At 38.1% G+C, this 26,172-nt stretch overlaps 2 protein-coding genes across 2 annotated transcripts; one reads left to right on the forward strand and one right to left on the reverse strand.

Annotated features, from left to right (window-relative positions):
* Positions 1 to 16,763, forward strand: tsr1.L (TSR1, ribosome maturation factor L homeolog). The gene is given in 15 exon segments (NM_001094813.1): positions 1 to 131; positions 1,726 to 1,829; positions 2,451 to 2,667; positions 3,176 to 3,310; positions 4,692 to 5,122; positions 5,598 to 5,754; positions 7,795 to 7,988; positions 8,073 to 8,272; positions 8,442 to 8,601; positions 10,862 to 10,972; positions 12,758 to 12,890; positions 14,433 to 14,549; positions 14,630 to 14,770; positions 15,751 to 15,825; positions 16,419 to 16,763. Coding segments are annotated over 15 exon segments (2,469 nt in total). The 5' UTR covers positions 1 to 16; the 3' UTR covers positions 16,598 to 16,763.
* Positions 16,648 to 26,132, reverse strand: srr.L (serine racemase L homeolog). The gene is made up of 8 exons (XM_018246140.2): positions 25,994 to 26,132; positions 24,486 to 24,657; positions 21,983 to 22,097; positions 21,804 to 21,907; positions 21,077 to 21,196; positions 20,922 to 20,996; positions 20,579 to 20,788; positions 16,648 to 17,008 (listed from the first exon to the last, which is right to left on the reverse strand). The coding sequence occupies exons 2-8, from the start codon at positions 24,651 to 24,653 to the stop codon at positions 16,829 to 16,831; spliced, it is 972 nt and encodes a 323-aa protein (XP_018101629.1). The 5' UTR covers positions 24,654 to 24,657; positions 25,994 to 26,132; the 3' UTR covers positions 16,648 to 16,828.
* Positions 26,133 to 26,172: the final 40 nt, after the last annotated feature.

Here is a 26,172-nt window from a genome sequence, read left to right on the forward strand (position 1 = left end):
GAGAGCTCGGGGCAACATGGCGGCCGGTGAGCAGCAGGCAGCCCACAGGCCAGGGGCCTACAAACAGCAGAATAAGCCACACAAAAGCGGTAGGCACCGCGGTCGTGGAGCGCAGGACAGAGAAAATAAAGGTGAGCTGAGGTGGCCTAATCGGAGCAAAGGGAAGTTCTGAAAGGAACAAAACCACGTGTTCCTCCACGTGTGAGAGAGAGACGATTGGAAGTTGCTCGGGAACTACTTACAGAACATTGAAATGCAAATATCATTTGTGCATGAGCCCAGATAACGCCTGTAGCACGGACTACTGTAAATAAAAGTGCTGCCAGTAGTTATGTTTATGTGCTCCATTTTCTACCAGTGTCCAAGGCATTTATTATATTGGGGTACATAGGGCATCTGACCAGTGCTCCAGTGGTATTTCCAGAACCCCTATAATGCAATGCACATTAGGGACTTCTACCTGTGTCCCTCCAGCAGTTGTTAGTTATACTACAACTCCCAGCAACCCCCCCTGGAAAGTATTTCACAAACTGACATTTGTCAACTCATAGCAGGTCAATGTTAAATTTTTAGAAAGTGTCTTTCCCAGTCTTTTCTATTGGGTGTTAGAGCTCAGTGACAATACTCCACCAAATTGTTAATCCCATTAAATATGTCGGCATTGCATCGGTGTAAAGTTAATGGAGATTAATTATTAAAGCTTTTTTTTTTGTTCTAATGCAGAAAAGCATTATCATAAATCTAAGCAATTTAACTGGAAGGGTGGCTAATATTTTGGTACTTCCCTTGTCTTCTAAATGGGAGGTTGTGAATGGCAAGCTAAGGTATGTAGATGCCATTTGTTTTAAATTGAAAGCATAGGACACATAATGGGCAAGTGTGCCAGCGTCCTAAAAAATGTGGAAACTCCTTTATTTCGTAAATGTGTTGTTGGATTGATACATTTCCTTTACCTGTCACATACACGGTTATACAGAAGCAACCTGTAGTGAAATGTACCATGATCATTCAAAAACAATGTATTTTTTTTTTTAAAAAAACAATATACTTGTGTATAAAAAATTGTGCAATACATTCAACAAAACAATGCATATATTTGTGTGCATAAATACAGATTTCCAATGGCTCTGAGAATTGCATGTATAAATGGAAACTAAGGTGGATTTATGTCTCTTTTTTTTTCCCCCTCCCTCCCTCCAAAACTGACCACTGTTGGTTTTAGAGAAACTGCCAAGTGTTGTGGGCCAGCCAATTAAACACCATCCCAGCATTGACAGGCAGTGTCTGTTATAATCCATGACCGGTGTCAAAAGTAGTTTTTGGGCAGATGATGCACCTCATGTAGGGGGCGCTTAAGCTTCTGATGAAGTGACTTTGGTCACGAAACGCGTTAAGCTGGTTCCTCTGCCCGCAGTTTCCTATTGTATTTTAACCTGAGTTAATAAAGATTCAACGTTTTACTTCAAGTCAAGTTTGGTTTCCCCGACGTCCTGCTTCATTGGCCCCTCGCACACAATCAAGTTTCCTCCAGATGCACCTCATGTGCCATCACCTTAAGGGGCCCCAATTAACATGAACTGTGAGTCTTGTGTTAGTGTCTTCTAGCAACCTATTAAATTGACTGATTTTGTTTGTGCTGCACCTGACTGATCTCAGGTGCAACATCACATGTGACTGTAAAATGTGTTGCCTTATTCTTATTACTCTAATCTTCCCTTACACCAGGTCGTGTTGCAGCAAAAATTCTCGGTAAAAAAAACAAAAAAGATCTGAGGAAACTGGACAGGCGACACAAAGCCAATCAGATTCGGAGACAGCGGAAAGATGCCGTAAGCACCACTAAATTTCAGGGTAGTTCTACAGAATTGTGGCACTAAGTTACTATAGAAGTCATACCCATTGCATTATTATGCTTATATGCATTCTGGTTTTTCACTTTTATTTTAAAGGAGGTTTTAAGATTCCATATCTTCAATAAATAAAAGGTTTGAATCTAACAGTAGAAGTAGTAAAATGCAATTATCGTGGAGAAATAGGGACTCTTTTACTAATCTCCCCAAGATCTCTTCTGCGGTCCACAAAAAAAAAATGTGCCATCTCCCTTGGCCACATTCACACTAAAGATGTTGGGGAGTCTATAATAATTGAGTGATCTGATTCCATTGTACCATTACAATCGGTTCGGCTATCAGTGATTGAAGTATGGCAACTTTGCTCTGATCAGCTTTGTAGGACCATCAGTCAAATTCCTATTCACTTAATTTGTAGTTGCATCGAGTTTAAGTAGACTTTGACTTTTACACTGCTGGAATGAACCACACGAGTCAGATAATAGTCTGCAACTTGAATTAGATGTTCTACAGTTTCTGAGATGGTAGCTTCCCCTAGTTAAATCTTAGAAGTGAAAACTGCAGACACATTTTTTGTGATTTATTTTAATTTATTTGCAGGTTCTTGCTGAGAAACGAAGTCTGGGCACTAAAGATGGTCCACCGCATCTGGTGATAGCAATTTCACTTCATGCCCGAGCAGTTAAAGACGACTTATTCAGCTTGGTGCAGAATAATGAAGGGGACATACTGCATGTAAATGACCAGATCAAGGGTTTGCTGGCCCTGGTCTGCCCAAAAGTCAAGCAAAGGTGGTGTTTCATTCAGGCTAACAGAGGTAAGAAGCCACATTTCCATTTTCACATCTAGCAGTTACTTTGGGCACATGTCACACATGGATGCTTAATAATGTGCCAAAAAATTGATTTGTTTAGAGTGTTTTTTTATAGTTCAGAGACTCATAAACCAGCATTGTTGTATAAAACACCGGGGCATCTTTACTAATATTGGAGATACATATCTGGAGAGATTTATGGAGATGTTGTTCATGGCAACCAATCAGCAATTAGATTTAGATTCAACCACTTATAACTTAGAAAACAAAAGAAAAGATTTGTTACTATGGGCAACATCTCCTAAAATCTCTCCAGATATTTATCTCCAATGTTAGTAAACATGCCCCATTGTCCTTTTGTATTGCCACAGGTCTCAAAATTTGACATTAGCCTTTTGTGTGCTAGTATGTTTGTGCTTCACAGGACAATAACAATTTTGTAGTTCAATGCTATTAGGTTTAATTATGCATTTGCAGTTTGGGATTATAATCCAAAAATCTGTTTTTCTAGATGACCTCTGCTCTCTTCTGGATTTGGCAAAGGTTGCTGACACTTTGTTGTTTCTACTGGATCCTCAAGAAGGTTGGGATAGTTATGGGGATTACTGCCTCTCTTGCCTCTTTGCCCAGGGCCTTCCAAGTTATGGTAAGGTATTTGTTCAGCATTAACTTTCCTGCCCTATTCAATTAGAAAATCCCCCTTAGTACTTTTACATTTATAGTAAATAGGCAGCAGATATTAGCAATTATTGTTGACATTAAAGTGCTTATTGTCTGATTTGCCTATTTTAAAGTATAGTTGTTATTTTTGGTCCCAAATAATCATCTATCTTCTTATCTATTTATTCTTGCATTCATTCTCAGAACAGTGGCCCTACTTCTCTGAGGTATTGCAAGTTTACCTTCTGTGCTGCTATAGACCCAGTACAAAATAGGAAAATATGGCATATGGAGTACAGTTTCATCCTCCTGCGGGAACCATTCATACTATACAATGGCTACAATTCTGTCATGTTTTTCATTTGTGAAATGTAAAAGGGGTTGTTCACCTTCCAAACACTTTTTTCAGTTTAGTTGTTTTCAGATTGTTCCCCAGAAATAAAGACTTTTTTCAATTACTTTCCATTATTATATATTTTTTTACCTTTTTTCCCAAAATCTAAGTTTAAAGTTGAATATTCCTGTCTCTGGTGTTTCAGTCTGGCAGCTCAGTAATTCAGGTGCAGTCTCTAAACTGTTACGATTTTGCAACATTTAGTTGATACATTTCTCAGCAGCATCTCTGGAGTATTAGTAACTATTGTATCAATTCTAACCGCCGACTGTAATGAAACAGATTCTGCTCAGCAGGGACAAAGATAAGAAATATATCAAATACATGTATCAATTTAGAACAGTTTTCAGGGTCGGCGACCCTCCCTCCCAGAGCTGCTTTAGAAGGTGAAAAATGACACTTTACACTTCAACATTAGAAAAACTGACACTTAGAAAATATAAAGTATTTGGAAAAAGTTGTTATTTCTGGTGATCTATCTGAAAACAACTAGTCGTTTGAAGGTGAACAACCCCTTTAATGTCAATGTTAAAACACTGCCTCTTAGCCAACATGCAATAAAGAGATAGTGAACTAATATTAAAACATGTTTTCATGTATACATAGTGTGGTTTGGGGGGAAAAAAGCTTTTTGTGCCACTGTGGGGAAGTGTATTTCATAGTATTTGTGACTGTTTCCAGCAAAAACAGCAGTTTTTTCTTGATTCATGGCAAGGATAATAAATTTGCATTCTTGCATCTGGGTCAGCTGGCAAGTTAGGCAGCTTGTACTTCCTGTGAATCAAAATGATTTTACAAAACTCTATTGATTAACATTTGAAAAGTATTATTAAAAAAAAACAAAAATGGCTAGCTATTATAGCAGAAGAGAGGGGAAGACAAGGGACAACCAGTTTCTGAGATATTTATGTGTTAAATAACTAATCTTTTTTTCTTTCTTTTTTTTTTTTCCTTACTGAATGCCTTCTCTCAGTGCTTGCAGTTCAGGGCATGAATAATATTCCAATAAAGAAAAGGGCTGATATCAAGAAACAGCTGAGTAAAGTCATTGAAAACAGGTTTACTGATGCCAAGTTGTTTCAACTGGATACAGAACAGGAGGCTGCTGTGCTGATAAGACAAATTTCCACCCAGAAACAGAGACACTTGGCATTCCGCAGTAGGCGATCTTACATGCTGGCGCAGAGAGCAGACTTCCAGCCAACCAATGAGAGCGGTCTTGTGGGCACCCTCAAGCTCTCTGGTTATGTGCGAGGACAAGAACTGAATGTAAACAGACTGGTTCACATTGTGGGACATGGAGACTTTCACATGAGCCAGATCGATGCACCACCTGACCCATACCCGCTAAATCCAAGAGTTCACAAGCCTAAGACAAAGAGTGGGCAGGATATGGAGATGTCGGTATGTTTTTGATAATTACCTTTCAAGTGGATTTCTTGGAAAGACAGATATTGTGGGAGATAACTAAAGTTCTCGTCCCGTCCTAAATGTTCATTACCATACGCTCTCATATTAGCCTATTGCATACCATATGTTTGAAATATAGATGTATTGTTGTGTATATACACACACACACACACACACACACACACACAAACACACACATGCTATTCTAGAAGTTGAATTTTGTTCTGTTTTGCTCATAATTGACCTAAGGAAAACTTTTGATTTCTTCAAATTGAGTATTTTGCCTTTGCAAGATTTACAGTATATTGGTCTAGCAGTAAGTTACAGGATGCATTTTCTCTAATTCAATACATTTCTGATGGTAGTTCATTTGCAGAAGTAATAATGATAATACTCTGGTATAACCAATGTTTGTAGCAGAATGCACAAAGTTACAAGTTCTATTTAGCCTTTGTGTTTTATTTCAAAGGATGAACCTGCAACTGGCTCGGAAATGGAGCAAGATATAAAAGTCCTAATGAGGGCAGATCCTTCTGTACAAGAGTCATTGCAGTGTGAGGTAGTTCCAGACCCTATGGAAGGAGAGCAGACATGGCCAACTGAGGAGGAGCTGAAGGAAGCGGAAGGTTAGTGTCTGCTTACTTTGCATACAGTGATAGAAATCTAGCAATCCAAAATAACAAGCTATTGGGGGGTCTCTTGTGAATGGTCCACTATCTGCAAATGGGCGAATGGTTGCTGGTTGAATATTCCTGAAATAAAATTAGTGGATTCTGTGCATCCTTAATAACTGCTCACCAGTTGTAGCACTAAATACTGTATATGCAAGACAATTGGAGCAGGTGTGCATTGAGTTCAAATAGTATTCCATTCAGAAAGAAATAGGAAAACTGTCATGCACACTACATGTAAGCTGTTCTCAATTCCATTTACAGTGCCGTTATTCGTATATCAAACATAACATTTATTCTCTAAACTAAAATCTTACATCTAATTTATTAAAAACACATCACTCATGACTTTGTCTTGTTGGGGATTGGCATTCATTTTGATTACTTTATACTGATTGCAAAGGAGGGATTATCACAGTCTGTAACAAGATTAAATGTAATGGTGCACAATTCCTGGTAACTTCTGGCTATCTGCGCTTGGGAGCCGAATATCTGCACTACCCCAGGGAAAGCAGTCTATTGAATTTAGCTAATCAAATATAGTGGCGAGATGGTATATCATTTAGTTGATCACCGTCTCGATGAGCAAACCAAAAAAATGTTAAAGGGGTTGTTCACATTCCAAAACTTGTTTTCAGCTGTTACTTTCAATTACTTTCTATGTGTGACAGTTGTGTCTTTCTGAAGCAGCTTTGGGAGGGGGTCGCCTCTGTTCTAAACTGATAAATTTAGTTGATACATTTTTTTTTTATCTTTGGCCCTGCTGAGCAGAATCCCTGAGTTTCATTAAAAGGTTTGTTAACCTTCCAAACACTTTTTTTCAGTTAAGTTGTTTCAGATTGTTCACCAGAAAGACTTTTTTCAGTTGCTTTTCAATTTTTTATCGTTTTTCCAGAACTGAAGTTTAAGTTCTAATGTTTTGTGTCCCTAGAGTCAATCTGGCAGCTCAGTGATCCAGGAGCAGATTCTGAATTGTTACAATTGGATACATTTAACGGCTACGTGAATTGATTCTTTGGAATATTTGCAACTATTGAATCAATTCTAACAGCTGCATTTAAAGGGGTGGTTCACCTTTAAGTTTTAGTACGTTATAGAATGGCCAATTCTAAGCAACCTTTCAATTGGTCTTCACATTATTTATTTTTTATAGTTATTTGCCTCTGACTCTTTGTGGCTTTCAAATGGGCGTCACTGACCCCCTTCTAAAAAGCAAATGCTCTGTAAGGCTAAACATTAATTGTTATTGCTACTTTTTATTACTTATCTGTTTATTCAGGCCTCTCCTGTACATATTCTTATTAAACTCATGTGCATGGTTGCTAGGGTAATTGGAACCATAGCTACCAGATTGCAGTAAGGGTAAAAAGCCTATTTCTGGTGAACTATCTGAAAACAACTGAACTGGAAAGTGTTCAAAGATGAACAACCCCATTAAAGGCAGCTGTTAGAATTGATACAATAGTTGCTAATACTCCAGAGATGCTGCTGAGAAATGTATCAACTAAATGTTGCAAAATTTTAACCATTCAGAAACTGCACCTGAATTACTGAGCTACCAGACTGAAACACCAGAGACAAGAACATTAAACTTTAAACTTAAATTTTGGAAAAACAATCAAAAATAACATTGAAAGTAATTGAAAAAAGTCTTTATTTCCGGTGAACTATATGAAGACATTGGAAAATTGGACGGCACTTCTGGAAAATGCTTTACTGTAGCCTATGACTAAGGGAGACAATCCCAAAACGCGTTGGGTGTTTTACCAGCAGCCTGCTACAATAAAGCCTTTTCCAGAAGTGCCGTCAAATTTTCCAAGTTTATCATTATACAGTGGGGACAATGAGGACTAAGCACCTGTGTGAAGGAATTGTACGGAGCTAGATCGGTCTCTTACGGTTTGTGTTTTATATGAAGACATTGTGTGTGTGTGTGTGTTGCTCCTTGGAAGTACAACCATGTATATGTTCAAAATGTCCACACATTTCTTCTAGATGCCTTAAAGGGAACATCAAAGGTTGTGAAGAAAGTTCCAAAAGGAACATCTGCTTATCAGGCAGCTTGGATCTTGGATGATGAAGGTGATGGAGAAGAAGAAAGTGATGATGATGATGATGATGATGATGATGATGATGATGAGGACATGGAAGAAGACGCTGAAGATGCAATGGATGATGCATATTCTGAGGTACTAGGAACTTTTAAAGGGTAAAATACTATGTGTCTGTTGACCTTACAGAACAGCCATTTTAAGAGCTTTAAACCTCTGTAGGAGGAAGATGGAAGTGGAAATGAAGAGGCAGAAGAAAGTGAGACCCTAACTATTCCTGATAGTACAAGGGATGACAAATATGATGAGAATGTTGACGAGCAAGAGGAGGAGCAGATGCTGGAGAAGTACAAATTGCAACGACAAGATGAGGTGTTCCCTGATGAGGTGGACACGCCACGGGACCAGATAGCCAGGATCAGGTCAGAGGCAGTGTTTAGTCTGTGGTATAACTAGAGGAAGCCGACAAAATGCTTCCTCCATACAGGGCCTGGCTGCATTTTTCACATTTTCCACTTCATCAGCCTGAATACAAGCTCACAGAGCAGATTTTGGTGTGAAATTCATACATCCCTTTTGATTTTGTTTCAGGTTTCAAAAATACCGTGGCCTAAAGAGCTTTCGCACATCACCATGGGATGTGAAAGAGAACCTTCCGAGGGATTATGCCCGCATCTTTCAGTTTCATGACTTCTTTAGAACCAGGAAACGTGTCTTCAAGGAAGAGGAAGAGAAGGACGAGGGTGCCATGGTAATAATAATCCAGCTTCTAGCATTCTTGTAGTCCCTTCTATATAATAGCATGGTTTTTATTTGCAAGAAGTGGTATATGTTGTCAGAAAATTTTACTGTGGGGCAGATTTATAAAGAGGGGCTACAGAACTGTAGCTGTCAAAAGATCATATGAAAGAGTGGTGATGTGTAACACAACTGTTTATTGACATGCAAAAATAAATTCTTTTATTTAGTCTAATGGGAGATATAAAATTGAGTATAAGAATGGGTAAGAATCTAAGCTTAGATTTTATTTCCTGTAGCAAAGATACTTACTTAAAAGAGCATTTCAGGGCACCTGTATGATGCCAAAGCAAATAGTAGTGGACAGAATAGGCTTATATTCAAAGACAGTTTTATGTGCACTAGAACACCTTCAAGGCAATGTTTTGAATGTTTCAGAGACCTTTTGGAGTACATATGCAGGTAAAGTCTATGAAATTAAACATTATTTTAATTATTTATCTGGCCACAATTGGTAATGCACGTACAAGGCTTTGGAACGTTTGTATGCTTTTATAAAGGATTTTAAATCTGTGATTACTTTGCAAACAACCTGTTCGCCCCATTTTGAGATAAAGCTGGCCATAGACACGCAGCCTCATATGATTTTCGGCCTATGTGTGCAGTGTCCCGACATTTTTCATGCCATGGCGATCGGTCGTTAAGTCCTTCTGACAGGTTAAAAGATTTATATCAGCTACCGATAATATCTGCCTATCTGATGATATGAAGGGGGAGGGGCTGTCACTACTATTTGTCGGACATAACCTTTCATATGAGTACTGTCTGTCAATTCATGGCCCGAACATCTTCCAATTTATTCTTTTTACTACTTAATTTAATCTGAATGGTTAGTGGTAGGTCAGGCGATTGCAACATCCAATTGCCCATTGGATATATATCTGCACGTCTATGGCCGGCTTTAGGAGGGGAGAATTTGATGGCAGATTATCCAAAAAAAGAAGGCTTCTGGATTTACTATTGAAAGACTATTGAATTCTTTGGTGGTATAACTAGAGATGGGAAATCATTGTGTTATAATACACAAAAGCCATGAATATCCTGTAAATACTATCCTTATAAACTGCTCTTTGTAATGTCATATGTTATGAACAGAGTTTCGTGATGTCATTTTTGTCACATGACTCATTAAAACTTGTGTATTATAATAAATAAAGTACCCCTTGATGGAAAATATGAGGATTTTAGAATTAACGTTGGTGTTCCATGACCTGTATTAAAGGATTCGGTTTGGGATTAGGCCTTTTTCAGCAGGTTTCGGATTCAAAATAGTGGATTCAGCGAATCCTTAATTAATGGATTCGGCCTTGTGCTTTTATATGGTCATGGAACTTATATCCTTATAATACACAAAAGCTATGACTATCTTGTAAATTATATCCTTATAAATGGTGAGTTCTGATGTCATCAGTTATAAACTGTGAGCTCTGATGTCATTTCTGTCACATGACTCGCTGAAATTTGTGTATTATAATAAATAAAGTACCCCTTGTTGCAAAATATAATAGGCCTTCGGCTTTGTGTTTTTATATGGTCATGAAACGCCTCGGTAACTTATAATATCCTTATATTTTACAAGAGGGGGTACTTTATTCACTATATATTTTACAATTGGGGGTACTGTATTCACTATATATTAACAGTATTCCCTTAATTTAATCCAGGTATAATTATCTTAATGCTGTGTATAAATAATTATGGATGAGCATTAACTTGCTAAATATTTGTGGTTTGTTCTCATATTTTGTAATTGCCTCTTCAGGGTTAATGGGTTTATTAAGAGGGGTTTTGTGGGTTTATAAGTCGGGTATTACATTTTGGGACCTTGAGCTTACATCAGAGGGAGTGCTAGTATGCCATGATTTTAATTGTACAGAAACCCTGCTGCTCCATGGTATATAATTGCATTCCATATTGAATATACAAGGATTGTAGGGGCATGTACACACAAGTGAAGTGGCCAGGGAGACTGTGTTTACCGGTTTAGTGCTCTAAAAAGACTGTTATTAATGTATAACTTGGCTGAAGTGCAGTTGTTGGGATAATAACCATATATATGTATATTTAGTTTGATCTAAGAGTGCCTAAAACGATTCACCATCTCCAATAAGCATCCACTTGTTATTTTTCGTTAGAAGTTATTAAATCTCATCGGTAGACTCCACTACATCAGGTATGTCTTTTGGCTAAATTGTAGCATTGTCTCGTCCTAGGTTGGTTGGTATGTTACAGTTCACATCAGTGCAGTTCCTGTGTCTGTTATGGAGCATTTCAAACATGGGCTGCCTCTTGTCCTTTGTTCTCTTCTTCCCCATGAACAGAAGGTGAGTGTCCCTAAAAATTCCATACAAGTAAATAGATCTTGGCTTACTGTGGCTGACTCTAGTTTCTGATAAATATGCCCCTGAGGCTAACGGAAGACAGGTCATGTAAAAATGCCAGAGGAAAAAAAGCAATCTGTGCTAAAGGTTATCCCTCTTTTATTTAGTATTTTCCTAGTAAGTTTATTTGCAGGTGATCTGTTTTTAGTCTTGTTTTATTATAAAATACAACAAGTCTGTGTAGGCTCTACCCTACCTGTGTGCGCCATACTCTGCCTGCTTTACACTGCATGTGGGAGGTGAGCCTGGTGGGGGGGGTTGTTAGAATTTGAAAATAGTTGTTAGGGGCTCATTGAACTATGTGCTGGGGGTTGCTGTGACATCCACAGGGAAGGAGGAGACATATGGATTTAAAGGACCAGTAACATAATTAAAAAAAAAATTAGTTTCTTTTTAAAAAAAAAACCACCAACACAGTTTAAACTTTTAATTTACAAAGCTTTTATTAAGAAATTACTTACCGTTTCTCTGCATGCGCTCCTCTTCTGACAGGGCGGCGATTCTTCGTGCGGCGCTCGATTTCTCCTCCCTGGCTATCTTCTATAGAAGGCAGGGAGGAGAAACGCCGCACGATGGATCGTCGCCCTGTCAGAAGAGGAGCGCATGCAGAGAAATGGTAAGTAATTTCTTAATAAAAGCTTTGTGAATTAAAAGTTTCAACTGTGTTGGTGTTTTTTTTTTTTTCATTAAAAAGAAACAAATTTAAAAAAAAAAAAAAAATTACTGTTACTGGTCCTTTAAAGGAGAAATAAACCCCCGTACAGCTAAAAGCCCCCATTCGCCATCCTCCACTGGCCCCTCCCAGCTTCCTCCCCACATAGGGGTTATGTAATAAAAAGCAGTACGTTTGCTCAGGGGCAGTAATCCATAGCAACCAATCAGCAGGTATCATTTACTGGTCAGCTGTTTAAATGCAAACAGCTTATTGGTTACTATGGGTTACTGCTCCTGGGCAAACTTAGCACCTTATATTACATATAAAGGATAATGTTCTACAAGAATGTGTCCCATCCAGCACCACTGACTTTTATATATGCAGAGTAGCGCATGGAGCTCAGGGGAGCCATGTTCTGTATCTTCGGTATCTGCATGATCCTCCGCTTTCTTTTCACTAATTTACGGATCTTTCTAGCTCCAACTGCGCATGCACCAAAAGCTAAAGTGTTGAAGCTCACTTTGTGAAGAATATAAAGAATATAAAGCTGCCGAACATAGGGCCCATGAACTCCCTGTGCTACTCTGCATATAAATCTGTGTAGTTGGACTGGACACTTTTTCTAGTAGAACACTATGCGGAGAGGAATCAGGAAGAGGGGTCAGTGGAGGGTGGGGAATGGGGGCTTTTTGGTGTAGTGTAGGGGGTTTACTTTTCCTTTTCGAGTATGTCTTAATATGACTATGAATTGAAAGCATAAATGATTTGTTTGATTAGGCTTGTGGTGCAGTAAGTTCATGTTTATATTTAGTATACAAAATACAGCATTTCTAGCCTTATTCTGTTTTAGATTTTACATGCCCTTTAATGTGGATATAGTCTATAAGTTCTTGTGATAACATGGGTGTGGTTTAAAAACTGGGAGTGGCCAAAACTGGCTTCCATTATCAGCCCACTGCCCTTTTAGGTCAGAAAAATTCTGGCTTAGGTCCCACAGAAGTTGGACAGCACTGCTCTAAGACATACACTGATATAGACGTGTTTTAAGAACCTGTTCTAATGCTTGTTTGCAGATGTCTGTAATGAATATGCTCGTTAGGAGACATCCTGGAAATAATGAGCCAATCAAAGCCAAAGAGGAACTTATATTCCATTGTGGATTTAGGCGTTTCCGTGCATCCCCTCTCTTTTCTCAGCACTCATCAGGTAAATGGCATTTTATGATGATATTACCTAGATGATATTTTGTGTTTAGTTTAGATTATTCACCCCCAAATTTCTTTTTGTTAAAGGGGCACTTCACCTTCAAGTTAACATTTACTATGTTATAGAATGGCTAATTCTAAGCAATTTTTCAATTGGTCTTCATTATTTCTATTTTTGTATAGTTTTTGAAGTATTTGCCTTCTTCAACTTTCAATTGTCACTGACCCCGTCTAAAAAACAAATGCTCTGTAAGGCTACAAATGTTTTGTTAGTACTGCTTTTTATTACTCATCTTTCTATTCAGAACCTCTCCTATTCATATTTCAGTCTCTTATTCAAATCAGTGCATGGTTGCTAGGGTCATTTGGACCATAGCAACTAGATTGCTGAAATTGCAAACTGGGGAGATGCTGAATAAAAAGTGAAATAACTCAAAAACCACAATTAATAAAAACTGAAAACCAATTGCAAATGGTCTCAGAATATCACTCTCTACATCATACTAAATGTTAATTTAAAGGTGAACAACCCTTTTAATTAGCACAGTGGTTGCCCATGAATATTTGTACTAATCTCTACTGGTGCCATAGACCCAGTCTTGTGTGTAAGTACGTAAATATCTATATCGATGCAAATAATATGGAGATAGAGAGACAGGCACTGATGGATGGAAGTCCGTATCCATTAAGCTAGAATCTGGGCTGTTGACTGGTTTACCCAGATACAGGCACCTAAGAATATGGTTTACAGAAAAACTATGACTTGCTTGAAAGCGACTGGAGAGCAGGTAAAAATAATTAAGGATATATATATATATATACACATACATACATACACATACATACACATACATACACATACATATATATATATATATATATATATATATATATATATATATATATATATATATATATATATATATATATATATATATATATATATATATATATATATATATATATGTGTGTGTATGAAAGCCGGCACTACGTCGATAGTTCAAAGTTGCCTGGGTGCAACAAAGCCCAAGGATTGAGTAGAAAGATGAAACAGCTCGCACTCACAGGACTTACAAGGTCAAAAAGTGTTTAATACAATTAAAAAATCGACTAACGTTTCGGCTTGCACTCAAGCCTTTCTAAAAAGGGAGAAAGGCTTGAGTGCAAGCCGAAACGTTAGTCGATTTTTTGATTGTATTAAACACTTTTTGACCTTGTAAGTCCTGTGAGTGCGAGCTGTTTCATCTTTCTATATATATATAATATATATATATATATATATATATATATATATATATATATATATATATATAATCACTGTGACTTATAAAACTTTTTGTTTACTCCTTTCAAATTTATTAAAAAAAACCATATACAAAGGGGTCCTTAAACCAAAAACTATATTTACCATTTTTATTCAGATTTATTTAATTAGATATAACCTATGTAATTATTAAACATAATTAACATATAATTAAAACAATAAGCTTGATAGATGTTAAATAAAGCCACAGCTTTACTGATTTCCGGTTTCTTGCCTTAGCTGATAAACACAAATCCGAACGCTTCCTGCGCTCCGACACATCTGTGGTTGTCACGGTGTATGCACCCATTACTTTCCCACCAGCGTCCGTGCTCGTGTTTAAGCAAAGATACAATGGTAAGCTTTTAAGTGAAGATGGGTCAATAGGGATATTGAGTATTAGATCTTCTGTATTCATTCACATTTCCCTCTCCCAGGAATGCAGGATCTGGTGGCCACTGGTTCGCTGCTGAACGTCAATCCAGATAGAATTGTCATCAAGAGGATTGTTCTAAGTGGTCACCCATTTAAAATAATGAAACGTACAGCTGTGGTGCGCTACATGTTCTTTAATAGAGGTATGGCAACTGTTTGTTAGGAATGTGAAAAAAGTAATGAAAGAAAAAATTGGGGAAAACAAAGAAATATAAAACCTCTAGAGCATAAATCATACTGCTGTAAGAATCCATCACTGTTAAAGGAACAGTAACATCAGAAATATGAAAGTGTTTTTAAGTAATAAAATATAATTAGTGTTTCGCTGCACTGGTAAAACTGATGTTTGCTTCAGAAACTGCTCCAGAGCAGCTTATTGTTGATATAAATAAGCTGCTGTGTAGCAATGGGGGCAGCCATTCAAGGGGAAAAGGATCAGGTTACACAGCAGATAAGCTCTGTAGAACATAATGGTGTTATCTGTTACCCACTATTTAACCTGTGCCATATAGCCTTTTTTCACTTTCCGCCATTGCTACACAGCAGCTTGTTTATGTGAACTATAGTAGTGTTTCTGAAGCAAACACATCAGTTTAACCAGTGTAGGGCAACACTACATGATATTTATTAGTTTTGGCGTTACTGTTCCTTTAAACAACCAGACAATTTGGAGGCAAATAATCCTATTAGGTTTATTTAATGTTTAAATAATTTTTCAGAAAGAACCCTTATTTGGAAGCACCAGGTCCCAAGCACTCTGGATAACGGGTCCCACGTTCTCTGGATAACGGGTCCCATACTTGTATCATCTCTAGTGTCCTAATTAAAAGGTTTCAAAAATTGTCTTAGGCTATTTTGTCGAATGGGTGTGAATCATTGGCACTTGTCCTAATAATCATTCAGAGGGCCAGCACAGACCCATCCATAGGCTGATAAGGTCATCAGCTGACAATATCTTCTACCCTTTCCAATCAGTTTCTAAGCAAGACCTGATCTTAAATGGATTTAGGAGTAGAGTTTTTAGGCACCATAAGTCTTGGGAAAGGTTTCCAGATTTTGTTCACTACTGGGTTGTTACTGCTTTCTATTTTCCTACTTTGATAGTTTTGTCTTCTGCTTACAGAGGATGTGCTGTGGTTTAAGCCAGTGGAACTTCGTACAAAGTGGGGGCGCAGGGGACATATTAAAGAACCCCTTGGTAAGTATTTTTCTGAATGCTTTGTTGTGTACTTTAAATGGGTTGCTCACCTTCCAAAAAATTTTCAGTTCAACCCAGGGACTTTCCGTTTTTTTTTTTTTTTACCATTTTTTCAAAAAGGTTTAAAGTTGAATGTCCCCATCTCTGGTGTTTGAGTCTGGCAGCTCAGTAATTCAGGCGCAGATTCTGAACTGTTACAATTTTGCCACATTTAGTTGATACATTTCTCAGCAGCTTCTCTGGAATATTAGCAACTATTGTATCAATTCTAACAGCTGCCTTTAATGAAACACAGGGATTCTGCTCAGTGGGGACAAAGATAAGAAATGTATCAATTTAGAACAGTTTACAGGGTCGCTGACCCCCCTCCCCCCCTCCCAGAGCTGCTTTAAAAGGTGAAAAATGACACGTTACACTTCACTATTATAAAAACAGTGACACAGAAAATAGTAATTGTAAAAAGTCTTTCTTTCTGGTGAACTGTCTGAAACCAACTGAACTGAAAAAAAGTGTTGGAAGGGGAACAACCCCTTTAACTCTACTGTTCTCCATCTTATGTTGAGATAATTAATATTCTGTTTTTGTCTGGCCAGGAACCCATGGACACATGAAGTGCCATTTTGATGGGCAGCTGAAATCGCAGGACACAGTCTTAATGAACCTGTATAAGCGTGTGTATCCTAAATGGACCTTTGACCCATATGTGCCTCGACCTGTCACTTGGGTTAAGAATGAGAACACCGTTGACATTACAGAGGTGGAAATGGACTAAGTCACTAGTACCAGATCTGATTCCTAATCGGGAGCGCCTTGATAGAGACACACAATTACATTTGTATTTATTTTAAGCCGTGGAATCATGAAATTATAACAAATGACAAAATCTGTGTTGTCCACTCCTATGTGAAACAAATAAGGCACCTTCTGCTTCTACTCCATATGAGTTCTTCCTTTGGTTTATTTGCTGCAGCAGTAACAGAATTTACTTGTTCCTATTGCCTGTTTATTCATGGAGCCATTCTGCACTCGCCAGATCAATGTTTCCACCACAGAGCACTACACATATATTCTGAATATTGCTGGTCGTCTCTTGGAATTGCTTGCTGAGAACTGCAGCCAAACCCAAACCTGCTGTCGGCTCTATCAGCAGCTTCAGTCTTTCCCATACAAGACGTGTAGCAGCCTAAAATAAAGACAGAATCAGGGGTTTAATACGGATTTGTACTTGGGTGGAGGAGGTTGGTCAGAGATGTGTGTATCTACTTATGCCCCTGTCTGCAATTAGGTCCTCTACAAACCTTGTGTGGTAGGAAATGGAGCACTTTTCTCCATGTGATGCAGAGTTGTGGGTTTCTTTTACAGAAAATAAATTTTGACAATAGCCATTTTTTAAAAGAGGTATTGTTTTCTCTTTTAAGAAATACCGGAAGGCACATTTCTCAAGGGTCGAACTTCGAACTCATGTAAGTTTTTTTTTTTTTTTTTTTTTTTTTTTTTTTATTAAAACTCACAAACTACCATACATTTGAAATTCGACCAGTTTAAATTTATTGAAATCGAATTTTCTCTGTTATCTCAAGGGGGACACAGGGACAGATGTGGTTAAGCTCCACCCTCTAGGAGGCAGGACACTTAGAATAATGAAAAAGGGGTGTGCCAGTACTGTGGCTTAACCCCACACCAAACCAAACCATTCAGTTTTTAAGTGTCCTGCTTCCAAGGAGGATGGACAATCTTTAGCGGAAGAAGTTTTGTCAGAATAGGGGTACACCTCCTCAGCGGGGCCCCCACCAGAGTCTTCCCCTATCCTTAACTGGCTATACCGAATTCACCAGGCATGCCTGCATTCCGTGAGCAGAGGGCCTGACTGGTACGGCAAGTATGTGAGTATGACTCCTTCCTCTGACTACCCCCCTTGTTGCTCTCCACCCGAAAACTCAAATAAAATTCAATTCGGATTATAAAAACTCAATTCGAATTTAAAAAACTATTTGAGGTTTTTTTCTGAAGAAAAAAAAAAAACTGTCGGGAAGGCTGCAAACATCACTAAATTGATCCCTGGACCTCCCCCATTGACTTATACAGTAATTCTGTAGGTTTTAGGTGGAAAGTCAAATTCAAGTTTGAGAGTTTTGACCCCAAAAAAAACAAAAATTAGAATTTTCGACTCTTAATAAATCTGGCCCTTAGTGCACTGTTCTTTTTGCACTAACCCTGGACACCCTACTCATTCTTATGTCAGTCTGTGCGATGTGGACAGGGCCGGCCAATTAAGCAAACCTCTTAGGAGACATTTCATCCCTGTGGAACAAACCCAAGAAAGCAAGAGCATGCACAAGGTCTCACAGACTGAAATTTAAACACAACTGCTTAGAGCACATTTTAGAACAACTGATATTTATTTAAAACATTCCTTTTTAGACAATTTATATAGTCTGTGGTTTATTTATATAGGCTGTTTATAACACATCTGGCATTTTATAATATTGTGCAGTTGTTTGGAGTTTGCTCTGTGAATCCTGGTAATTACATGGCAGAGATGGTTGGAATTAACAACGGCTTAAAGAGTGATCTGCCCCACCCAGGAAGCTGCATTGTACAGAGCAGAAGAACCTTGCCGTGTTAGGGTTGTGGCAGATGGGGAGATTAGTCTCCCAGCGACAAATCTTCTCTACTTTGGGCGACTAATCTCCTTGAAATGCCTTCCCGTCGCAAGAATGCGAATCATTGGTGGGATGGCATATGTATTGCTTCGGAATTCTGAAATCGCCGAAGTTTCCTCGTGAGGCAACTTCTTGACATCCTGTTTGGTGTTTAACTATATTTCCCCTTCATTACTGCAACAGATGTAGGGAGGATTAAGGCAAGTTGTTTATACAACTGACATTTTTGCATAAATGGAAATGCTGGATTGCAAATTCCTTGAAATGTGCTATTTAGAGCAGATTATCCCCATATGGAATCATTGGAGCTTTCATTGTACTATAAAGGCTGCCAATATTCTGTAAACAAGCCAGGAGTCATGGCTGGGCCATACAGTCAAGTTGCCAATGAAAGTGCTGAGTTCCCTTCAAAACACAAATGTCTGTCTGCCTTCCCAGATGACTGCATGTGGGTAGGTTGATATATATTACAAGGCAGTGCCTGCAAATACTTGCTGTTATGTTGAAAGTTGGGACTCTGTTGACACCATTCATATACAAATGTGTTGAAACCCTTTACTGTAGAAGAATATACCCCTGTAAACTCTTCAACTGAAAGAACTATACTATTACATCACGGTTAAAATGACGAGCTGTTAAAGGGGTAGTTCACCTTTTACTATGTTATAGAATGGCTAATTCTAAGCAACTTTTCAATTATTCATAAATTATTTATAATAGTTTTTAAATTGTTTAATTCCTCTTCTGATTCTTTCTAGCTTTCAAATGGGGGTCACTGACCCCATCTAAAAAACAAATGCTCTGTAAGGCTACAAATTTTGTATTGTTATTGCTACTTTTTATTACTCATCTTTCTATTCTGGCCTCTCCTATTTATATTACAGTCAAAACTCAAAAACCACAACTAATAAAAAAGTTAAAACCATTTGAAGAAGAAAGTCGGAAGACTGCAAATAATTCAAAAACTATAAAAATTAATTAATGAAGACCAAATTAAAAGTTGCTCACAATTAACCATTCTAAAACATACTTAGAAGGTGAACCACCCCTTTAAAGCCAAAAGAGGATTGGGAAGTGTCTATTAACCCTTTGTTATTTGAGAACGGTTTCACCTACATTTAGAGAGTTCTCAAAATCCGCAAATTTCTGATTATTTTCTGAAAAATTCTCAGACCAAATCTGCACAAGTTTTTTCCCCTTATCAATACATTTTCCTGGAATTTTCCTGTGCATGAAAAAAACTTGATAAAATTGGCAAAAAATTTGAAACATACAAATTTTTCGGATTTGGCGCTGAAAACTACAAAATCTTCAAATTTTTGCATGAAATCCGGTGCAGATCAGGATACCTTTGGGACTTCTCCCCTTTGGGACTTGAACATGAACTCGGCAGGTCTGAGTTAGAGTACTTTTTTATTCAGACTTTTAACACCCTCTGTGTTTACTAAGTTTTTCCCCTTTAAAAGGCCAATGAAATAAATTCGGACTTTGATAAATAACCCCCTTGGTGTCAAGAACTGGTGTCAAGAACTAGACATGAAGGAAGGTGGATAACTTGTTGCCAGGGTTCTACAGCTGTGTATTTTGAGTTTACATTTAAAACTACACATTATTTTAGACGTACTCCTGAAATGAATTAACAGAAACTCATTTAATAGCAAAACAATTCATTATTAAAAGCTTTGGGACACAATTTGCAATTGGTTGTAATTTTTCATTATTTGTGGTTTTTGAATTATTTTATTCAGCAGTCCAAATGACCCTAGCAACCATGCATTGATTTGAATAAGAGACGGAATAGGAGAGGGTCTAACTAGCTAGATGAGTAATAAAAAGTAGCAATAAAACTATATTTGTAGACTTACAGAGCATTTGTTTTTAGATGGGGTCAGTGACCCTTATTTTAAAGGTGGAAAGAGTCAAAAGGATGTCAAATAATTCAAAAACTAAAAAAAATAATTAATTAATGAAGACCAATTGGAAAGTTGCTAGGAATTGGCTTTTCTATAACATAGTAAAAGTTAACTTAAAGGTGAACCACCTCTTTAAGAATCATTCTTTAGTCTCCTTGACTAAATTGTAGGCATTACCTTGATCTCCTCCTCACTGATCACAAACACGTCATCTACAAGATCTCGGATTATAGGCCATGTGTTGGGTCCAATACTAGTCTTCACACTGTCTGCAATAGTTGTTGGAGGCTGGAGGTTTGGAGTCAGCTTTCCATTTCTCTTTGAGCGATAACAGTCATCGGCATTCAGAGGTTCAGCGGCAAATATTTTCACTTCAGGCTTGATTGCCTATGGGAGAGACAGAGTTCTGACCTCTGAGCAGACAAATCCTTACTGGCCATTGTTCTGTAATACTTCTGCTCTGTGTTTGCTTGATCAACAGGCAGAGATATTGGTGACATTAATATTAGGTCTAACTAACCTTAACCGCAATTGTTATTCCTGCCAGCATCCCACCTCCTCCAACTGGAATAACCAGTGCTTCAATCTCTGGCACCTAGCAAGAGAAACAGATATCTTGGAGGCATCAAGTGGATATATATATCAGCAGTCTATCAATATATCCATTAGGAATACCTGCTGAAGCACCTCCAGTCCAATGGTTCCCTGTCCTGCAATCACAGCCGGATCCTGATTGGGGTGAACTAATATACCCCCAGTATCATTTACAGTCTGTGCTGCCACCTCTGCTCGAGACTTGGGAAAAAACAAGAGAATTAAAGGGATACTGTCATGGGGGAAAAATAGTTTTTTCAATAGTGCTGCTCCAGCAGAATTCTGCACTGAAATGAATTTCTCAAAAGAGCAAACATATTTTTTTTATAATTAATGAAATTAATTGAAATCTGACATGGAGCTAGACATATTGTCTGTTTTCCAGCTGCCCCCAGTCATGTGACTTGTGCTCTGATAAACAGTCACTCTTTTGGGTCAGTCCATACGAGCAGATTCGGGAAGATTTAGTTGCCTGGAGACTAAGCACCCCGAACTGCCTTTGCATGTCTTCCCGTCCGCTATAATGAAAAGTTGCCTGCGCTAAAGCTGCTGAATAAAAAGCTAAATAACCCAGAAACCACAAATAATTAAAATGAAAACCAACTGCAAATTGTCTCAGATTATCACTTTCTACATCATACTAAAAGTTCATTTAAAGGTGAACAATCCCTTTAATGATTGAATGGAAAGAAATGCAGGTAAATTAATATATATATTTGTATAAATCAAGTACCCACATTTCTTTTTTAATATAAAAAAACCCCACAGTGCTCCTTTTTTACTCAAGAGCAGACAACTTCGATCTTACCTCATCAGTGCTATCACACTCCACAATTTGAGCTCCATAGGCAGAAATTGCTGCTTTTTTACAAGAGGCCGCTGTCCGGGGCACTACCACATGTGCAGGGATCCCTAGGGATAAAGGCAGTAAATAATAAAATACAGCGGCTAATATGTGTTTTGTTCAATAAGCAGCACATGAAATACCTCTCATCTGTGCAGCCAGTGCCAAGGCCTGACCATGGTTTCCACTGCTGTGCGTCACAACAGCCGCTGGCTTATTTGCTGCTAGCTTTTTCACAGCATTTAATGCTCCTCGTATCTAAAGAAACAAAACAATACAGAATGTGTGTGCAAAATTAAGCAAACCCCCTATTGATGTTGGAAAGGTGCGGCATTTTATTGGTGCCTTGGCACTTTTCATTGTGATGTGTGTAAGGAAGCAAGAAACTCAAGACTTGTACTGCCAGCTGTTCTGGTAGGAAGGAAACTCTTCTTCACTATACAAAGTATTATTCTTCACCCTTGGTTCTCTAAATTATCATCAGATATTCAGTTGAGGTCAGGGCTCTGAGGTCAGTCACGCTTTTCCACTCCCATCTTAGCAAACTGATTCTGTACAGACCTTGCCATGTGAATTGGGGCATCATTGTGCAGAAATAGGAAGAGCTTTCCCTAAACTGTTATAACAAAGTAGGAGGATATTGCCAAGAATATTACTGTATAATAAAGCCAACCAGATGCCCCAGCCCAAACCTTGAAATACAGCCCCAGACTATTAGTCCTCCTCCATTAAACTACAATGGGCACTATGCAGGGGTGTAACTACAGAGGAAGCAGACCATGCGACTGCAGCGGTCCAGGAACTATAGGGGCAACATAAGGCCCTAATTCATGTACAATTTCAATAAATATTGGTAAAACAGGTCAACTTTTAGACAGTTTGGGGCCTGAAAAATAATTTGCTGTGGGGCTCAGTAATATCTAGTTACACCACTGGCACTACGTATTCATCAGGTGGAATTCTCCTGCCTTCCCAAAGGTTTCTGACAGCTACTGTTTCAAATTCCAGTGGCTGTGACTTTACACTGCTCCAGCTGACACTTAGGGGGGTTATTTATCAAAGGACGAGTTGTGTTTTTACCAAAAAAATTTTTTTCAAAGGTAGTTTCAGTATCCAAATTTTTCAGGATAAAAAAAAAAATAGAATTTTTGAGATTTATTATGCCCCCAAGTTTATCGCTTGAATCCAAAAATACGGTTTAAACCTAAAATCTAAAACCTGTCAAGGTCGTGTAGAAGTCAATGGCAGAAGTCCCTTGAACCATTTGAAGATGTTATCAGCCTTCTTGATTTTTGGCTTTTTTTCGGTGGTTTGCACTCGAAAACTCAATCAATTCAAGGTTTTTTTTAACTTGATCAGTTTGAGTATTCCCCCCCCCCCCCCGAATTCATAGATTAAAGTTTTTCCCATTCGAGTTTTTTTTTATAAATCAGAAAACATTCGAGTTGTGAGTTTATTTGAGGTTTAAAAAAAACAAAACTCACAAACTTGACCTTTGATGAATAACCCCTTTGCACATGATGTCAATAGGTTTTTTGCCACTGATCAACCATAAAATCCTCACGCTCCCTATAAATAGTTCTTGTGCGGATATTGCTTCCAGAGAGCGTGGTCTATAATTAATGAATATATTTAATTAATATATAATTAAAAGCTGGCGTGTGCAGATAATTTTGGCTGTATACTGTGAACAGACAAAAGTTCCTTGCTTCAGTGAATTTAAAAACAAAAAATGTTGGTAAAGATATCATTGAAAATGACCAAAGAACATCTATAAATAGACGTTTTGGTTAAAGGCAATGTCCATGTCCTTGTAGTGATGGGCGAATCTCACCCATTTTACTTCACCAAAAATTGAAGCGACAAAAAAGTCATAGAAGCAATGGGCGGCAAACCAAGCAACAATACTTTAACATTTTGTTTTACTATCCATTATAGTCTATAAGCATTTTTTCTTGGTAAAACAAGGCAAAATATTTTGCTCATCAATATACATTTATAAAGAATCAACATGTTCCCCAGCACTGTACAAAAGAAGGGTAAACATACTGATTACATATAAATTCTGATCGATACAGGAAACTTTACAATAGATTCGGGACTCACCACATTTTTTGCAGGATTTTGCCAAATCCTTAGTGCCTGGCTAATGGTGGCCATACACGGGCCGATAAAAGCTGCCGACAGACTAAGTCGGCAGCTTATTGGCCCGTGTATGGGGCCCCCCCATCGAGATTTGGCCGAAAGTCGGCCAGATCGCGATCGGATGGGACAAAAAATCCCGTTGGATCGCGGCCGCATCGTCTATGGCCACCTTAAATCGAATCAGAACCCTTAATATACAAATTAGGGTTTGGGTGCGGATCAGGATTTAGCTGAATCGGACGATTAACTACAGAGAAAGCAGACCCTGCAACTGCAGGGGGCCCCAAGAGTTATAGGGGGCCCACAAGGCCCTAATTCATAGACAATTTCAATACATATTGGTCAATATAGGTCAACCTTTATGCATTTTGGGGGCCTGAAAAAAAAATTGCTGTCAGTAATATCTAGTTGATCTATCTGATCTGACTGCTAAACTAAAACTATGAATCAGCTCCTCCATATTACAGATGATGCGTTTTTTATTCTCACTGATAAACTTACCTTGAATGAGCCTGTTTTCTGTAGCAGTTCACATTTAAAGAACAGCTTACGGGAAGCTAAAGCATTTAGACTCGAGCTGGTCATGACTGGGGTTGTGTGAATAAGGCCCTGGATGTTGGCTTGAGCACCCTGCACATCCTTTAGTGTGATACAGTACTTTGCACTCATAGTCCTGGAACACACAATAAACATGCATTAGCAGAACAACAATGATTTATCTGCATTTCTACATCAATTCTGCATAATTCAGAGAAAATGCGATGCCTTCATATAAAAATGGTGCACAAGAGCACGACTGTAATAACCCACCTGAACTAATATCCAATCAGAGTTAGTATAGTTCACTTAGAATAATGGAAAATGCAAATGCAAGTTTAGCACTGAGACATCGTTGCCAGTGTGTTAACAAATGATTATATGACTGAATGGCATAACAATATATGCCAGTTAGATTATAGACAGCACAAACATCCCACCTTGCTCCCATTATTTTTTCAAGTACTGGATAAGACTAACTTCTAAGTGGAGGCTAGTATCAGAGGGTACAGGTATGGGATCTGTTATCCAGAATACTCAGAACCTGATAAGGGGTCTTTCTGTAATTTAGATCTCCATACCTTAAGTCTGCTACAAATGATATAAACATGAATTAAACCCAAAAGGATTATTTTGCTTCCAATACAGAGTAATCATAGATTAGTTATAATCAAATAAAAGGTAAAAAGGAAATCATTTTCTTATTGTTTGATTTTGTTCATCCTCTATAGTTACGCCAGTGGTTGCTAGGGTAATTAGGATCCTAGCAACCTGACTGCTGAAATTGCAAATTTGGAGAGCTGCTGAATAAAAAAACTAAATAATTACAAAAACCACAAATAATGAAAACCAACTGCCAATGGTCTCAAAATATCACTCTCTACATCATACTAAAAGTTGATGCAAAGGTAAAAAAATCCCTTTAACACACTTTACTTAAAGGAGTGGTTCACCTTTAAGGCAATTTTTAGTATGTTATAGAATGGCCAATTCTAAGCAACTTTTCAATTGGTCTTCATTATTTATTTTTTATAGTTATTTGCCTTTTTCTTCTGACTCTTTGCAGCTTTCAAATGGGCGTCGCTGACCCCTTCTAAAAAGCAAATGCTCGGTAAGGCTACACGTGTAGTGTTATTGCTACTTTGTATTACTCATCTTTCTATTCAGGCCCTTTTTCTATTCATATACCAGTCTCTTATTTAAATCAGTGCATGGTTGCTAGGGTAATTTGGACCCTAGCAACCAGATTTCTTAAAATGCAAACTGGAGAGCTGCTGAATAAAAAACTAAATAACTCACAAACCTTAAATAATGAAAAATGTAAACCAATTGCAAATGGTCTCTGAATATCCCTCTCTACATCATACTAAATGTTAACTCAAAGGTGAACCAGACATTTAATGTAAATGTTATCCTATATCTTCAGAACTCTGATCTCAATGCTGAAGTCACTATTCCCAGATTCCACACACCTTGCACAAGGGTCTCTCTCACGTGGCACGTGTTCGCTCAGGACTCGGCGACAGCTTTTACAATTGTCAGTGCTCCCTGTTTAATCCGTACAACAACATGGCGGCCTCCTGGTGTCGTCTCCGTGCGCGCGCGAGCACGCACACGGGTCAGCGCGTTTTTGTTGTCCTCCTGGTTCGTG

The sequence above is a fragment of the Xenopus laevis genome, chromosome 2L (assembly GCF_017654675.1).
Source record: "Xenopus laevis strain J_2021 chromosome 2L, Xenopus_laevis_v10.1, whole genome shotgun sequence".
NCBI lineage: Eukaryota > Metazoa > Chordata > Amphibia > Anura > Pipidae > Xenopus > Xenopus laevis.

Excerpts from the sequence above, each read along its gene's own strand:
- srr.L (XM_018246140.2), bottom strand. The coding sequence starts at position 24,653 with ATGAGTGCAAAGTACTGTATCACACTAAAGGATGTGCAGGGTGCTCAA. Across the intron at positions 20,997-21,076 it reads GACTGGAGGTGCTTCAGCAG|GTGCCAGAGATTGAAGCACT; the intron begins GTATTCCTAATG and ends TTCTCTTGCTAG. Across the intron at positions 17,009-20,578 it reads TCAGTGAGGAGGAGATCAAG|GCTGCTACACGTCTTGTATG; the intron begins GTAATGCCTACA and ends TCTTTATTTTAG.